Raw genomic sequence first — 17,320 nt, 5'->3', positions numbered from 1 at the left:
AGCTCCAAGCCTCCTAGAATCCACCCCACCCCTGTGTGCCCATGGTCTGGTTGATCCCACTCTCGCCACCCCCCTCACCCCCCCCCCCCCTTTTCTATTTCAGCAACGAGTTCAGCAGGATGGTGGCAGGGGAGTATCTGAAGTTCTTCGTATTCACGGGGATGAGCCTGGACCAGGCTCTCAGGTCAGAGCTGAGTGCGTGTACATGTGTGCATGTGTGGTGGCCACCCCAGTGGGGTCCCAGCAGACTGTGCCCTCCGCAGTCACACAGAGATCTGCAGGAGCAGGGAGACCCTGTGATTCCCACCTGGGGATCCTCTTACCTCTTAAATAGGGGAGGGTGATTCCCAGAGTGGTCTCTCAGCCACACAACCAAGAAAGTGGTCTTAACTCAATGGTCAGTGCAGTCAGGTGACAGTCAGGTTCACCTAGGACTGGAATTCCAGGCCTTGAGCCCAGACCCTGCTGATGTTACCCCCCACCTCCTTTCCCAGTGTAGTTCCTGGGGCTGGCTGTAGGTCTCTGCAATGTGCTGGGGGGTATGGTGCTGTAGGCTTGGAGGGGAGTCCTGCAGCAGGTTGGGAGGGATGTGCAATGGCAGGCCTTCATCCAGCACACAGGGGGGTCTCCAAACCAGAAAGCACAGCTCCACTCCTGTGCAGGGTGGGTTGGAGAAGCTGCTGGTGAGCTTCATATGTGACCAACGCTGCTGCTGCTTCTTCAGGTTCTTTCTAAAGGAGCTGGCCTTGATGGGAGAGACGCAAGAGCGAGAGCGAGTGCTGGCTCATTTTTCCCAGCGCTATTATGAGTGTAATCCCAATGCCATCTCTTCGGAGGGTAAGAAACTGTGCGTGTCTGTGTGTGTGTTTCAAGCGAGTCCATGCGTTCGTCATCTTGGTGAAGGTGCTCAAACTGAAACCAGAGAGCATGCTGAGAGCCTGTACTGACGCCTTAGGAGACAGCCCCAGTTATTTCCCTCAAATGACAGATGTGTTAGATTTTTTTTTTTTTAAAAAACTGCTCCGGTTGGATCATGCATAATTAGGGCTCAACCCATCCTTAATTCTGACCTTGAGCAGATTAGCACAAGAGGCGAAAGAAGGCCCTCCTCACCAAATAGACCACAGCCCTCAGACCCTCGGCTCAGGGAATAGCCAGGTGAGAAAACTTGGGTGCCCGGCACTCGGGGAAGCACAGACACCCACTTTGTACCGTTTCACGTCTCTGCGCCTCTCCTGTGTGCATTCACGTGCTGGGTCTGCTCTGGGCTGGCTCTGGGGCAAGTGAGGTTCATGCTGCCTGGCTGGCAGAGGGCTGTGCCGGTCCCACCTTGCCATGCTAGGAGCTCTGCAGGATTAGCCGCAGCATCGCTGCCTGGCTGAAGGAGCTGCAGGCTTGGAAGGGAGTTTGTACGCTCAGGTTTGGGACCAGCTTTAATTCAGTGGCCTCCTACCTACTCACCCACGTGCTGCCAGTGCCGCGCTGACTGCTGTGTGCCCTGTGTGCCTGGGGTGGGAGGAGCAGGCTCGGGGGGGCTCGGAGCCCCCATGCCCTGCCTGAGATGCTGAGGGGCTGGAGCGCCAGCTGTGGGGCTGAGCTGGGGGCTCTAATTCCTGTCTTGTGCTTGTGCTGCAGATGGAGCCCACACTCTCACCTGTGCTCTGATGCTACTAAACACAGATCTGCATGGACACGTAAGTTCCCACTGCCATCGGCCCCTTCTCTCTCTGCACTGTCTGCCCCTGCTGCCCTGAACCATAGGTGCTGGGGGAAGAGTGAGGACTTGCAAGGACAGAGCCACGTGAGCAGGAGGCATGGGACCCTGGTCACCCCTAACATGTCTGGGGAGGAGGGAGGAGAAAGGCTGAATGAGAGGCTGGGCTGGTGAAGGAGAGAGTGGGGCTTTGGAGGAGGTGTGCTGAGCTGGAAGATGTGGAGATGGGATGAGGACAGAAAAGTGGACAGGGAGAGAAGGTGGGAGTGAGACTCCAAAACCAGCTGCCATCAGAAGCGGGTAGCACCAACTTAGAAAAAGGAGGCTATTTAAAACTCCTGGAGTCTAGGCAAAGCCAGCAGCAAGCACCTGCAAGCAGCCTCCCTGAGATCTGGCTGGTCTCTCACCCCGCTGCAGAGGTGGGGAGTCTGTTCCTGGGCTCTGGGACCTACTCCAGCCAGCATCAGTCCCTGGCCCAAAGGTAACCCCCACGTTTCTCTCCCCCTGGCTCCCCCAGAACATTGGGAAGAGAATGTCCTGCTCCGACTTCATTGGCAACTTGGAGGGACTCAATGGAGGCACTGACTTCCCCAAGGAGCTGCTCAAGGTAAATTTGGTCACTCTTCCTGGCCAGCCAAGCAGCAGGAACAAGAGTGAGAGCTTTGGGCAGGATCACATGGATGGCTACGTGGGATGCAATGAATGTGTCCATTCTTATGGAGGAATGGTGTTGGTCCCTTGGCTCACAGTTTTCCTCCTGCCTTACTGAGGGGAATGTGGGCTGCCCCATTCCCCCAGGAGGATGCTGGAGCTCCGGCTGGGGTCCTGATTCCCTTGCTGCTCTTGCTGTGCCTGCATCGCAGGCAAGGGGGCACATGTGGGGGCAGCTTACTAGGGTTGGTTTGCCCAGCTGCAGCCAGAGGCTTTGTGGTGTCAGCCCCATGGTACTTGGCCCTTCCTGGCTCCCTGGAGCACTGGACCCCAAAGCTGTGGCCAGGCCCTGGGACTGGAGCCATCTCCGGTGGCAGAGGGAACATTTCCAGTGACATGGGCAAGGCATGGCGATGCGGAGGGTGGGCTGGTGGTTAAAGCCCCAGAGATGGAACTTACCGCACTGGTTTGACTGGGGGACTCCTGCCTTCTCCCTGCCTGAACCAGTTCCCAGCAGGGCTTGGCCAGGACAGGCAGTGTTCAGTGAGCACCTCTGGCCTTGGACTGCTGCGCTTCTCTGGCATCGCCTGTTCTTGGGAGGGTTTTCTGAGCTGCTGTCTCCCCGTCTCGGGCCCTGGGAATAAGCTTAGCTCCCATGGGCAGCAACCATTGCTGTCGGTGAAGTGCTACGATTGGTAAATACTCGTGATGTGGAAGATGGGTTCCCACAGGGTGCTGGAGCCACGATGAGGGGAGATAGTCGATGAAAAAAGGCAACAGAGGGTGAAAAGCTGAGCTCCCTTTTCAGCCTCTGTGGGTCTATTCCTGGCTGTGTCGCTCACCCCATCATTAAGGGGTTACCAGCAGCTCTCAATAGGGCTGTCCTCCCTCTCAGCCCACGCTTCGCCACGAAAAGGAGTTACTCAGGAAAAATTCTCCTCTAATTTTAAACCCAGCTCCAGAAAAGGCTTTAAGCACCCGACATGGAATAGAAGCATCCAAAATGAGGACCCTGAACCCCAGCCCTCCAGTGCTGCTGCACCCTGGAGCATCTGAGTTCTGCAGGCTCCTTGGCGTGCCCCCTTTGCAGCTCCTGGCACCCCACAGTTGGGTAATCGCACTTCAGGCACTGCCCCATCCCTGTTAAACTTCACCCCAAAAAGTACTAGCAGTTTAAACACGTGAGATCAAGTTATCCCATCAGATCCCAGCCAGTGGGAAATAGGGCAGAGAGGAAGTGCCACGAAGCTACAGCCTTTCTCTCATGGGTAGGGGCCAAGACCTTTGCTGGGTGTAAGGGAGCAGGGGGAGGCTGCAGCACAACCCTGCACAGCTCTGCCCACAGCCCAGCAGCGGGGAGGCTGCTCTGCTAAAAATGGCCTGTTCCCTCTGCAGCTGCAGTGCTTCCCACCGCTGCTTTTCAGCCGCCTCTGTACAGGAGCCGTGCTGGGGAGGGGGAAGCGAAAGGCAGCATGAGGAACCGCATGCAGGGCAGGCTGCAGCTCCTCGCCTGAAGCACCGCTCTGCTTCAGGGAGCCCCTGCCCCTGCAAGGGGGAGCGGGGTCCTGGGGTGGGTGAGATGGGAAAAGTGCTGTCGGCCTCTGCTGGGGAGGGGGCTGGCAAGGAGTGGCACCTGAAGGGGCTGTGCCTCTCCTGGGCAGCCTTTGCCAGGCTCAGCCAGAGAAGACACCCTCTCCCTTCTGCCCACTGCTTTTGGCCGCTTGCTGCTTTGGTCCCCGCACAGGCTCAGGGGGCAGCAAAATGGGGAAAGGCTCTCCCGCTGCCCTCCCTGTGTCAGCCTGTGCTAGCCCTGTTACCCCGGGTGTAGGATGCTGCTTCCTCAGCGGACTTGGCTGGGGGGGCCGTGCCTGGGGACTGAGGCTCCTGTGCAAGCGTGCCGCACAGCTGGCTGGCTAATTTTAGCGCTCCAGGAGCACACGCATTTCCTAAGGGCAGCAGGGGAGGGGAAGGACTGGCAGGCTTCACAGGAGCTTCCCAAAGCTCAGGGCTGGGTCTTGGGCAGCTCCAGCAGCGCAGAAGAAGGGTCCTGGGGGCTCTTCCAAGCCTGCCTGGGGAGATAGCGCAGGCTGCTACCCCACAGGCTTCAGAGCTGGAGGGCTGGGAGTGGCCCTCACCCACAGCACTCGCCACCAGGGAATGGGGACAGCAGGGCAGGACCTAGGTGGCTGCAGGGGACACAAGGCCACCATCCCCTGTGACTCTGGGAGCAGCATCGGGAACAGACCCGTGGGGAGCCTGGGCACTCCCCTTGTCTCTGGCTGAAGGGAGTCCCAAGATAAATGCAGCATGATGCCTGAGAGCGGGTGGCAGCTAGAACTTTAGAACAAGAACTTTATCTGCTACTAGATAATACATGTAAACAATCCCAGTTTTATGCAGAAGAAACGAAAACACTTTAAGGCCTGTGCTTTCACAGCTGAGCACCGCGTCCCCCTCACTGGCAGTGCCTTGCTGTGCCCTGCACGGCACTGCTGGTAGAGCTAAGGCAGCGATGCCTTACCGGCACTGCTGCTGGAAACCCTTTTCTCTGGCTCTGAAAGCTCCTCTGGAGAATTGTACTTGGCAGGCAGGGCTGCCCAGCTCTCCATTTCAGGTGTCCTCCCCACCGGGGCAGGGAGCCATGCTGGGGGTATAAGAACCCATATAATGGCATGCCTGAGTGTGCCCATGTCTGCAGGCTTGGACCTGAACTCCTGTGGCCAAATGAAGGCACCTGTCCACACAGCAAGGAAGGAGGCGAAGCAGGACATCCTGGAGCTGGTGGTATTTCGGTTAGCTCTTGAGATGTTGCTCTTCTCTTGTTGATGTGATTTTAGCCCAGGCCCCCTGGGATTTCACTCACTGTTGCTGGTTGTCTGTTATATTTCAGATGTGGATTTGACCTTTACATGATTGATCACTTTGTGGAGCCTTAGTTCTTCCCCACCTTCCTTACTCTTTTAGCTTAACCTTGTGCTTTGCTGGCTGGCAGCAACACAGTATGGCCAAATCAGACCTCATTTCTCCTCAGTGCTGCTTAGCGATTACAGGAGTGAGCCAGATCTGTGCTGCCTTCCAGCCTAGGAGCCCAGAGCACTTCACAGATTTTAATGAATTAAGCTTGACAATGCAGCCGGGTCCCCGGGGGAGGAAGGTAGGATGGGCCCCCACCTTCCAGCTTGGAGGCACAACGGCAAAGCTCAGATGCTCAGAGTGCTGGGTAAGTGATTAGCAATGTGGGAAGAAAGCCCCGGCTCCCACCTCTGAGCTGTAATCACAGGAACGCTTGCTCAGTCTAATCCCCCGGGCTATTTTTTTTTTTTTTGTCTGTTTCCCCTGGGAGCAATGCACTGCCCTGCCCCTGTCTCCCGTGGCTGCCCCCGGCCTCAGGGGTGGCACAGCACGTCTGATGTGGCAGGCACCCATGCCCCCTCCCTCGAAAGTTTTGCCCAGCGATCGCTATGCCAAGCAGTTAGGACAGAGTGGAAAATTTCCGCTTCTCCACTGGCCACATCTCCTACTCAGTCAAGCCTAACTAAATTACGCATGGATCCTCCCGCCTTCTGCAAGGATGCCCAGCCCTCTTCACGGGAACAGCTGCCTGGAGCACCTATGTCCTGCCCTTAACCAGCTGGGTGGCTCCAGCTACTGCTTTTTGTGGCCTGACCTCGAAAGGACGGGCAGGAGGGTTAAGCGTGGGGTAGGCACTGAAGATGGAAGATCTGAGCACATCTCCGCTGGGCCCATCTCCTGCCAGCTCAGCCCCTTGGAGGTCCCTGGTGCGGGCTGGGCTGCCGCAGCAGCTTTGGAGCCTGCCCAGCTGGCACAGAGTGGAGGTGCCGCCTGGCCGCTGGAGCCAGGAGGTGGCACCTCCGCCGCTGCCCCCCAGCCCCGTGAGCCCAGGAGGGTCCAGCCACCTGCTCCCGCTCTCCCTGCTGGGACGGAAAGGAGGCAGGGACGGCCAGCTGGTGCCCCGGGGGCAGCTCCGGGGGCATCAGCGCCGGGGACGGTTTCCCACCGGCGCGGGGTGCTGGCCGCTGCCTCCGCGGGCCCGGCTCCACCGCTCGGCCCGGCCCGGCCCGGCCCGGCCCGGCCCGGCTCGGCTCGGCTCCGCTCGGCCCCGCTCGGCTCGGCTCGGCCCGGCCGGGCGCCGCGGGTCGCCATTGGCTGCGGCGGGCGGGGCGGGGCGGGGCCCCGCCTCTGTCGGGCAGCAGCCGCCGAGCCCTGCCCGGCCCGGCCCGGCTTCAACAGGCGGCGGCGGCGGAGCGGGCCGCGGCAGGCAGGGCAGGCAGGGCCGGGCAGGGCCGGGCAGGGCCGCCGGGCACCCCGCCGCCGCCCCCGCCGCCGCCGGCAGGATGATCGGCGTCAACAGCATCAACAGCAGCGCGGGGCGCATGCGGTCCCGCTCCATGTGCTCGGTGCGCTACGGGCGCAATTACCGCGGCGTGGAGACCTTCTGCTACGGCTGGCCCCAGCGCTCCCGCACCCTCAAGCCGGTGCTCTACACCGACCTGGTGGTCAGCCGCCTCCAGAGCCGCCGCAAGAAGAAGCCGGTAAGCGGCGGGGCCGGCGGAGCGGGGGGCGCCGCGGGGGGGTGCGCAGCGCCCTGCGCCCCGGCGGGGACACGGGCGGGCGGGCGGGCGGACGGACGGGCACACCCGGACAGCCGCCGGCCGGCCCGCCCGCCCGCTGCGAGAGCCTCAGCCCTGGCGTGGATGTAGCGAGCAGCCAGCCCCATCTCCCTCCCCTGCCTGCTTTCTGCGGAGCCGGGTGCCCATCAGACCCCCTCCGCCCGAGGGTCCCCCTCTCCGACCCTGCCATCCTCCCCCCATCCCACCCCGAGCACGGGGGTAGCGGGAGCACGGCAAGACCTGGGTGACATTGCGCCGCTTACGGTGGTTTGACAGCAACGCTTGCTCGAAAACATCGCTGCGAGAAGAATCCAGGACAGAGCCGTACCGCTGGGACCAGCCCTCCAGCTTAGCATAAGTGACAAGCTCTGCGGGCTCCCCGCCAAGGGCTGCGCTGAGCCGTGCCAGCCCGGCCACGGCAGACTGGCACCCGGCTGGGGTGGCGGGGAGAGCCCGCAAGGCAGCGCGGAGGGGCAGCGCCGCAGCCCCGGCTCCCAGCCGAGCGGAGCTGGAGGGGAAGGAGCGGCTGCCTGGACACAAAAGGGCTTTTTACCGCCAAGAGCTTGCTCGCTGTGAGCCGGCATCCGATCAGGAGGTGCTACGCTGGTGTGCATCGGTCCTAGGTGGGGAGAAGCGAACAGGGTGTCTCTGGGCACGTCCTACCTCGGTCGGGTGCCTGCCTCCGGCGTAGCAGCGAGAGAAGAGTCCTCACCGGCCCCTGCGTTGCAGGCAGGCTGGGGCAAAGCAGGCAGGGGTACCCCAGAGCCGCCTGGGCTGCCCCCGTGGTCAAAACCAGCCCGGTGGGGACATCAGGGCCGTGCCAAGCAGCGATGCTGTCATAGCGCAGTACGGTCTGGGGGCAGCATTAAGTTGTGACGCACTCACTCAGATGGAAACATGCAGTTGGAAGGGAGATGCTCGGTCACTGCTTCACGTGCGGTGGGGCTGCACTGGGAGGGATAGAGGGGTCTCCCGTCCTGGGGGTGGTAGTTGGCTGAACAAGGAATGTTTTAAAAGAGGTTGGTGCAGCTGATGATGTTGCTGAGTCAAAAGTGTGGGGCAGGGATGGGTAGCTGTCCCCCTGGTGCCTGCTGCTGGTGCCTGCAGCAGGGTGGAAGGTGACGCACAGGACACTGTACCCGTGGCAGCCCATCCTACAGGGAAAAAAGTCTGTCCCCAAGTCACTCTGCTCTCTGTGCACACAGGAGTCCCTCTGCAGTGGAGGGGAGGGGGGGACATGGGGTGTGCGCAGCAGGGTTGGTGCGTGCCAGGTGATGAGTTGTTCTTGAGCATGGGTTGTACATGCTGGGCAGGCAGCAGAGGTGTGGGGGGGACCCGCAAAGGTGAATTAGGGACCTGACATAGGTACGGTTCCATCTGACACACAGCCCTGATCTGACTGTGCTGTTTGTATCTGCGCAGCTGGTGGGTCTGGGTGCCTGGGGGACCTGACAGAGCTTTGTGGCTGGGTGTAGAGAAAGATATTTTGCGAAGGAAAAGTTGGGGAAAGCCAGCAACTGAGCTCTCGTATTGAAATGCTGCCAGGCACAGAGAGAGGGAGAATGACTGCAGGGAGGGTGCTTGGTGGCTGTGAAGTCTGTCTCGCGGAATGTCACACAGCCGTGGCTGGTCACAGGGCCGGCAGGACGAAGGGGAGCCTTGACCTGCACAGGGCATCTTGCAGCACTGAGAGCTGAGCACTGTGTCGCTTAGCACAGGAACCAGCAGACTGGAAAGGGGACATGTCTGTAAGAGTTATGATCCATAAAACAGGCACCTCAGAAATGGTTAAAACCTTCTACCAGATGCCTAAATTCCTGCCTTAACCCTCCTCTGTTACTTGAGTGCTGGGCTACAACCCTCGGTACAGTCCCATCTGTGCCAAAGCTATGTCCAGGCCAGCTTGCTGCCCGGCTCCCCAAACCAGCACTCCCCTCTGGTCTCCTCTAAGCTGAGGAGCTGAAGGGGGACGTCTTCTCCCTGCCCTGCTTGCATAGCGCTGTCCCCAGCAGGGCCGGTGCTAAGGCTGGGCTGGAGCATCAGAGCCACCTGCCTCTTGCCCAGTGCAGCCCCCCACCCCTCCTGGAGACGTTCGCTAGAGCAGGACTCGGGGACGTCCCCTAAGCCCACTTTTGGGAGGGAGCGCACCAAAGAAAGATGTTGTTGATTCAGTTGGAAATCCCGCTGGGACAGTATATTCCTAGGTCTCTACGGTGTTGCGCATGTCTAGGGCAGAGCTGGCTGGCTGGCCTGGCATGCTGCAGCAGTGAGCTCATAACCCGGCGATGACAAAGAACCCCGATCACACTTCGGGTCGGCCATGGTGGCATGGGGCCAGGGCCCTGCTTTCTCTTGGGCAGTGCTTGCAAGTTCAGAGGTGCCAAGAGGTGCCGTCCTTTTGGCCCAGGGGGAATGAATCCACGGAGCAGACAGCCTGGAGAGAGGGACCTGCTGAGCAATGACACTGGTGTCTCCGGTCTCTGCTGACGTTGTGAGTTAGGCTTCAGGAGCCTGTGCCACCTGTGCTTCCCCAGCAGAAATGGTCTGTGCACCAAAAAGCCCAGAGTTTAGTGGACTGACAGGCAGTGGTACTGTCATGGGACCAGAAAAGCAGGATGGGCTTTGTGGCTGGAGTGCATCTTCTTAGCTAGGACTTGGGCTGAGTCCACCAGCTTTGTTCCCGAGACCGGTGTCGGCTGGTGGTGGCATTTAGCCAAGCAGAGTCTTGGCAGGATTTAAGTGTAGACATAAAGCTTTGCATTGCCTTCTCAATCCCCCCAGTCACCCTGTTTGTCTCTCACTGTCCCCCCCCACAGGAGTGCTGAGCAGCCCCTGCTCCCTCTCTCTGAGGTGGGGGTACTTGGCAGCTTCTGCCCACAACGGGCTTGTGAGATGCTGCCAGGACTTGTAGCAAGTCGGCTGGAACCTTTTGAAGCCACAAGGCAGTTCAGCCTTTGAAGTGTTCACCGACAGTCCCAGTACTCAGGTTTTTGTAGTGCAGTGCTCTGCCAGGCTGTTCTCTGGCACTGTGCCATCCAGAATTACTCCTCGAGCATCTTCTGACATCAGTTCATTTACTTGGCGTTTAGCAGCAATCCTCCCACAAGCCCTGCATGGGGCTGGGGACCTGGGGGCCACAGTCCCCTCTGGTACGGTGCCTCACCCTGCCTTGCAAAATCCCCACTCAGCTGGCTCACGTCTCTCTTCCTTGTGGACAGGGAGCTGACTGACCCCTCTCTGTATTGCCACTGAGCCGGGTGGAAGCCAAGCCATGCGTCCCATTCTGCCCGCTCTTTCGAGGAGCTTTTCTGCAGTTTCCAGTCCCCATTTCTCTGTGCCATTTTTTCAGTCTCCTTTTTGTGTCTGTTGGTTCTCAGCATCTTTCCGCTGCATCCCCAGCAGTGAGTAAGATCCCTTCCCTTCTGTTTCCCGTGGTGACTCCTTATCATCTACATTGCTCTGAAATGCCTGCTTCTCCCCCTGCTCTGCTCCCAAGTTATGTTCTGCAGGACTTTGGATTGGTTTTTTTTCCCGCAGGCTCTTCTCTAGGTCTCTTTGCAACCTGTGGTCCTCTGGCCACCTTGCTGCCAGCCTGCTGGTGGGTACCCCCTGCTCACACCTCAGCATCCTGCTCCTCTGGCACTGGGTCTGCATAAATGGGGCTGGGGTCTAATTGCCTCTCAGGTGTGAGGCCATACCCCCTCTGTGAGCCCCCTGTCTTCCCGGGAGAAAACTGAACCCTGCTTTCTGCCTACTAGATTGGGGCAATTCCTCTGAGAAACAAGCTGGTGCTATGCCAGCATTTCCCCGACGGGAAAGTGCGGGAGAAGCTGGGTCCCCACTTCGTCCTGGCCGCTGCTCCTCTCGGGGGAGTGATGGATGTCCCTTCCCCAGACACTGCTGGGCCCTGTCTGCTGGCTGGCTTTCCTGGGCCCCTGCACGCCTCCAGTTGTACTTTCTCAGCCACCAGCAAGATGTCTCAGCAGCAGTCTCCGGCCCAGTGATGGATGTTGACAGCTGCCTGAACAGCCTGTGCAAGACTTGATTATTTTCCTCTGAGGATGATGCCTTCCAGATCTTGGTCCAAAGCCCTCTGTGAGCACTGTGTTGAAACCCTCACTGGAGCCTCTCCGGCTGCAGAGCCATGCTGAGCGCTTCTGGCTTATGCCCAGCTCAGACCGGACAAACACTTGGGAGTGGGGATCTGGAGCATCCCGCTGCAGGCAAGCTTAGCTTGTTCCTGGGCTGAGATGCAGGCAGCAGGTCCTGCCTTGCTCAACTCAGTGGTGTTTGGGTCCCCAGGGAGGGCAGGGTGCTTCGGGCTTGCTGGGGAGGGGGTAGGGACAGGCCACAGCCATCCCAAGCAGCAGCAGCCCAGCAGTAGGCAAACACCCATCCTGCCTCGACCAGCCACGAGGTTCTCTGAGGGTCTCATGAATGACAGTGTGCTGGTGTCTCTGCCAGTGCTGTGCTGAAGTCTCTCTGGAAGTCTAAGTGTGCTCCCACAGGAGGATCACATCGCTACAGAGCGCTGGGTGCCGCCACGAACTGACCTCTGCCAGCCCAGGGCAGGTGGCCGATGGCAGGGAGGTTGCTGGCTGTGGCATGTTGCGGCACGGAGCCTGCTGGATGCCCTGGAGCAGGCTGAGGTCTCACCGAGCAGGGTGCAGACATGCACCATCGAAGTCTGGCCCAAAGGCTTGCTCTTCTGGGGCCCAGGCCTCCTGAAGGCTATCCCTTTGGCCAGCATAGGTCACCTTGGAGCAGGGAGAAGCAGCTCTCCCAAGGACTTGGAAATGTTCAGTGCACCTTGCCATCGTGCTGCTAATGCTGTGCCACTGTCACAGGCAGGTAGAGAGGGAGGGGAGGAGAGGGGAGACAGCCAGGGCCGTCCCCAGCACCGTGCCTGGTGTGTGCGTGGGGTTGCAGGTGCCCAGAAGAAGGTGTCTGTAGGCCTGAAACAAGGTCAGCCGGCAGGCCCAGCCAGGATAGGGCTGGACCAGGATGAACTGACCTGGGGTTGCCTTAACCTCTAGTGCCGCTGAGTCAGCCTAGTGTGCCCCCTCCATCCCCCAGAGCAGCCCCCTGGCCCGGCACCACTCTCCTGCTGACACCCCCACTCTTCTCTCTGCAGGCGCTGTACGGCTCCATCAAGAATGAGAAGCTGCAGTGGGCCATGTGAGTAACTCCCCCCAGGGGAATACTGACGCTGGGCAGGCAGTGGGGCCACGCTGCTGGTGCGGGAGGCTTCCTCGCCCCTGCCGCCCTCCTCGCCAGAGCATCACCCTGCCCCAGAGGCAGCACCAGCCGTGATGCTGCAGGGCAGGTGCTCCTGTGGGGATGTGGGAGGGAGAGGGAGCTCGGGCTGGGCTGAGCTGGGGGTGCAGGCAACAGCACCTCCATGGGGACCCTGCCCCGGCATGCTGGGGGAAGGCTGCCTGAGGCCAGTTCCCCGCAGCTTTGGTGTTGCTTCATGCCTTGGCGGCCGTGCCTGGGGTGGGAGCGGGCAGGCTCTGGGGGGACCGTAGCTGTGCTGGGGCCCCACAAGGTGCCCGCACCCTCGCCCACAGCTGCCATCTCCAGCAGCAGGAGCGGCAGCGCCCGCGCTGCGGGGATTAATCAGCCCGGCGGTACCGCCAGCGCTGAGCCAATGCGCTCGGGCTGCTGCCATGGAGACGCCGGCAGATGCTGAGGGGTTTAATTAGCAGCGAGCGGGTCTGAGGGAGGGGGGAGGCAGCAGCTCTGGGCTCCCACATCTTCCTGCCGGGCGGGGGGAGCGGCACCGATGCGGTCTGCCCACGGCAGCCTGCCCGCGGCGCAAGGGCCCGTGACCTGGAGGCAGAGTGCGAGCAGGGGCCTGCCACCTCCTGCTGCAGGGGCTGCCTACGTCCTGCCCACACCTGCTCCTGCCCCGGGCTGGTGCTGCCTGCAGGCTCCCAACACCCCTTTGCTGGTGGCTCTGAGCCCCATAGTCCGACTGCTGCCCTGAAGGTGTGGGGACCATAGCCTGGGTCTTTCTTTGGGGGGGTTTCCCTTCTAGACCCTCTCTCCTGCCAGCTGGGGACCTGCTAGCCCGTACACCACGGGCTGGGGGGCTGTGGTAGTGCCAAGCCCCGGGGTGCTGCTCCTCCATGGCCCCTGGCTCATCAGCCTGGCTGGCATCAGTCCCAGCTCTGTCCAAAAAGGTTCCTCGCTCCCTGGGGCAGGCAGGGGCCGCACCGTGAACCGGCAGCAGACACCCCCATGCCTTGTCTTTCAAGGGGCCAGGCAGCACCACAGCTGCCTAGAGGGGCAGGGCTGGGTTTGGGATGCTCACCAGTGGTGATGGGAGGCTGCTCAGGCTCCCATCTGCTGCTCCTGGTCTCCCTTTCAGAAGTCAGGCCTGAAAGCGGCACCAGCAAGTGGGGTTTTTGGTGTCCCCAGCAAGGTAACAAACTCTTTCCTCACCCAAATCTGTGCCTGGCAGAGATGAGGAGGAGCTGAGAAAGTCCCTTTCGGAGCTGGCAGATCCCAACCCGAAGTCCATCAAGCGCATCAGCAGCTGCAGTAACCCCTTTCTGGACTTTTCCCAAGATTCCAGCATCGCCACCTACAAGCATGGACTGTTAGTGCGCAAGATCCACGCTGATCCAGACTGCAAGAAAAGTACGTGACTGGGGAGCCCACGGGAGGGACTCGGGGCGAGAGGGCACCAGTGAGCTCCAGAAACCCAACGGGGGAGCAGAGCAGGAGTCACTACGTGACACCTGACTGTAGCATCATGCCAGCCTCCAGCATCAGCCCCCTGTGCCCTGTCTGGCTGGCTGTGCCGGGCATAATTCAGCCCCCAGGCTGGGGAGCCTGAAAGCCTCTCCCTGCCCGTCCGCCCCCACCATCAGGGCTGGGCAGAGGCCGAGATGGCAGCGAGCAACGCAGCCCCTGCCCGCGGTGCTGGGAAGGGGGCAGGCAGGGAGGTGGGATGGGCTCCCCGCGGGATGCAGCCCTGCCCCAGGATGGCGGGGATGAAGGAAGGTGTCCTGTGGTGCAGCAAACAAGCCGCACAGCGGACTGCCGCTGGTTGGGCGCTGCCAGGCACGTTCACCATTTCCACTGTAAAATCTCCTCTAAGCCCTGGCCATCTAATGCCGCCTTGATCTGATTAGATGCAGCCGCCCTCCAAAGCCAGCAATACCTGGTGGCCAGCACCACCTCGTCCCCGTCCCCGAGCGGGGAGGCAGCGGCGAAGCCGAGCGCGGGCGGCGAGGTGGGGGGCGAGGCGGGGAGCGCAGCGGCGCTGGCCCCAGGAGGCAGCAGGCAGCCCCCCTGCCAGCAGCACCATCTGCCAGCCACGCGGCCGGCACGGGCTCAGGTGCGCGGGGACAGTCCTGGCCTGCCGCCCGTCCCCGGGGTGGGGTGATGTGCATCGTTGCAGGGCTGGCTGGAGGAGGATGGGGGGGTGATGGATGCCTTCCCCCTGCTCGGTGCTGGGGCTGATACCTGGGCTGCTCTCTCTCCTCCCCGGCAGCGCCCCGAGGGAAGCGCGGCTGGAAGCCCTTCCATGCCATCCTGAAGGGGATGATTCTCTACCTGCAGAAGGTAGGCAGCAGCGGGGCCGCCCATGTCCGCGCCAGGGAGAAGGATCATTCCCAAAGCGGGGGGAAGATCATGGCAGTCCCTAGAGCAGTGAGAGGGGCTCCACCGCACAGCATTGCAAAGCCTGGCCTAAGCAGACTCAGCACCATGCCTGCTTGAGCCGTTGCTTGGGGCCCTGGTGGCATCCCTGTTCCCCGGGGAGCTCAGGCTCAAGCCTGGGCAGCGAAAGCGGCTGCCGGACCGAGGCGTGTTGGGCTGCACATCCAGTTTCCTGCAGGAACACATGCTGCCCAGCTGCAGCGCAGTGGGGAAGAGCCACTGTGCTTGCCAAGCCCGTGCACCCAGGCTGTGCAGCCTCTCCCCGTGCGTATAGCATGAGCTGGAGGCAGAGCCTGCAGCAGCGTGGTGGAAAGTGATCTCCAAGCCCCACCACTGCCAGCACTAGTCTGCAGTTTCCATGGCCTTGTAGAGCTGACTCATGGTGGGGTGCATCCCTAAGCTGGCTCTGAAACACCCCGTGATTCGCAGGAGGAATATAAGCCAGGGAAGGCGCTGGTGGAAGAGGAGCTGAAGAACGCTATTAGCATCCACCATTCGCTTGCCACACGGGCGTCTGACTACAGCAAGCGACCCAACGTCTTCTACCTCAGGACAGCTGACTGGAGGGTCTTCCTCTTCCAAGCACAGTGAGTCCCCCAGGATCACCGTCTGGGCCCCACGCTGGGGCACAGGGGCTCACCTGACTGGGGCGGAGGGTGGGATGGGTCTTAGGACCACATTGCTCTCTCCTGTCCTAGCTCTTTCTGGAAGGGATGGGACCCAGTGTCAGTACTGTGCTTTGCCCAGCTCCTCTTCTTCCCAGCCCAAGGGGCTCATGATGGCCTGAGTCACTGGGGGCAGAGCCCCAGGTGCTGTGGTTGGCCAGGGCCAGGCCTGGGGGACCCAGATGTTGTCTGCAGGGCAGGTCCCTCTGCCTGCGACACAGATAGTGCCACTTAGAGCCCATCTGTGGTTTGGCCTTTCTCCCCAGGAACCCCGAACAGATGCACTCGTGGATCACGCGCATCAATGTGGTGGCAGCCATGTTCTCCGCGCCCCCCTTCCCCGCAGCCATCGGCTCCCAGAAGAAGTTTAGCCGCCCGCTGCTGCCCAGCTCCTGCACCAGGCTGTCCCAGGTGGGTCATGGTGTGGGGGAAGCCGGGAGCATGGGACAGACACCCTGAGTCTGCTGGTGGCACTGTCTTCTTGCGGAGGGACCTACGTGGTGCCAATGCCCAGCTGCCTCCCAGAGGGGTGCAGGGCCAAAGGAGCATGGCTAGGGAGACACAGAGCAAGGGGGTGCTGAGACTGGGGGACAGACAGCGAGATCTTGTTCCTGGCAGCAGGGGTGGGAGACAGGCGATGGAGGAGAACGTGGTCCCACACCACGGCTTGCAGGGTCCTGCCAGGGCCAGGACCTTGAAAGGTGACCGGCCGGGGGGATTAGCTGGCGCTCACGCATGCCAGGGCAGTTATTCATAGAGCAGAAAGGATTAAAAAACACCACCAGCCTAGTTTTAGAGGGGATTAAATTATTCTGCTTTAAGACTGCAGCCAGCCCCCTGTGAGGCAGGAGCAGATTGCCCCCAAGGGCCTGTGCTTTTGCCTGCCATTTAGAAAAAAAAAAAAAAGGCAAACCCAGGAGCAGAAGCTGAGATCCTGGCTGCTCTAGGAGGGGAGAAACCTCTTCTGGCCCCAGCCAGCTCACACTGCTGGGGGGGGGGAGAGCAGAGCAGAGGGCAGAGTGGGGCACTGACATGGTGCCACCCTTCCCCAGGAGGAGCAGGTGAAGAGCCATGAGACCAAGTTCAAGACAATGTCAGCAGAGCTGCTAGAGCATCGCTCCTCGCTGCCTGAGAAGAAGGTGAAAGGCAAGGAGTATGAGGAGCTGAAGCAGAAGGAAGAGTACCTGGAGTTTGAGGTGAGCTGGGAGACATTCCCCCCCACCCCCAGCCCCTCTGCCCCTGCCCTCTTGGCTATCCTGAGTGATGGGACCCCCCCTGTCCCCATCAGCTGAATTGCACTGTGCCACTGCCATGCTCCAGGACCATGAGCATTCCCCCCCACCCTGGGATGCTGGCTGGGGTGGAGGGACCACGAGTATCCCCCTCCACCCCAGGATGCTGTCTGAGAGGCAGTGCCCAGCTCACTGACACCTCTTTCTGGTGCACTGTGCTCCCCAGAAATCCCGCTATGGCACCTATGCCATGCTGCTGCGGGCCAAGCTGAAGGCTGGCTCTGAGGACCTGGCAGCATTCGAGTCTACCCTCTTTGATGCAGCGGGTGGGGAGGATGATGGCCTGAAAAAATCCCGCTCCAGCCCCTCGCTCAACGTGGAGCCCTCTGGCACGGCCACCAAGGTGAAGCGCAATGTCTCGGAGCGTGCTGGCCGCCAGCCCCCTGGCCACCCCCAGAAGTCATAAGTGAGGGGCATCAGCCACCCTTGCTGCAGCTCTGTTCCAGCCCCCCCCGGTGCCAGGGTGGAGGCCACGTGCCCGCCGAGACCCTGCATGAGTCCATCCGGCTGCAGCATGAGCTGGGGGGGGGGGGGGGGGGGGGGGGGGTGTGTGACAGCCCTTCCCCGGCCACCATCACCAGCCATGCAGGGCTGTGGCCCCTCCGCCGGAGACGGTGGCAGAGCAGGACGGTCCCTGGTCCTTGCCCGTGGGAGCTGCCCACACTGTTGGCCCCATCACACTCATTCCTGCCCCTC

At 61.1% G+C, this 17,320-nt stretch overlaps 1 protein-coding gene across 5 annotated transcripts in view; it reads left to right on the top strand.

Moving 5' to 3' along the window:
• Positions 1 to 17,147, top strand: part of PSD (pleckstrin and Sec7 domain containing) — a 48,329-nt gene extending 31,182 nt beyond the window's left edge. For all 5 annotated transcript variants that reach the window (XM_052798615.1, XM_052798618.1, XM_052798617.1 and 2 more), the window contains 11 exons: positions 104 to 184; positions 725 to 837; positions 1,636 to 1,694; positions 2,232 to 2,321; positions 12,131 to 12,174; positions 13,463 to 13,641; positions 14,501 to 14,571; positions 15,097 to 15,254; positions 15,599 to 15,743; positions 16,385 to 16,528; positions 16,791 to 17,147. In XM_052798615.1, coding sequence (XP_052654575.1) covers positions 104 to 184; positions 725 to 837; positions 1,636 to 1,694; positions 2,232 to 2,321; positions 12,131 to 12,174; positions 13,463 to 13,641; positions 14,501 to 14,571; positions 15,097 to 15,254; positions 15,599 to 15,743; positions 16,385 to 16,528; positions 16,791 to 17,030 — 1,324 coding nt within the window. In that variant the 3' untranslated portion in view covers positions 17,031 to 17,147. The remainder of the gene's footprint in view (positions 1 to 103; positions 185 to 724; positions 838 to 1,635; positions 1,695 to 2,231; positions 2,322 to 12,130; positions 12,175 to 13,462; positions 13,642 to 14,500; positions 14,572 to 15,096; positions 15,255 to 15,598; positions 15,744 to 16,384; positions 16,529 to 16,790) is intronic.
• The last annotated feature ends 173 nt before the right edge of the window (positions 17,148 to 17,320 follow it).

Source organism: Harpia harpyja, chromosome 10 (assembly GCF_026419915.1).
Source record: "Harpia harpyja isolate bHarHar1 chromosome 10, bHarHar1 primary haplotype, whole genome shotgun sequence".
Classification (NCBI taxonomy): Eukaryota; Metazoa; Chordata; class Aves; order Accipitriformes; family Accipitridae; genus Harpia; species Harpia harpyja.
The sequence above is the reverse complement of the archived record's forward strand: the minus strand, read 5'-3'. Positions and strand labels throughout refer to the sequence as shown.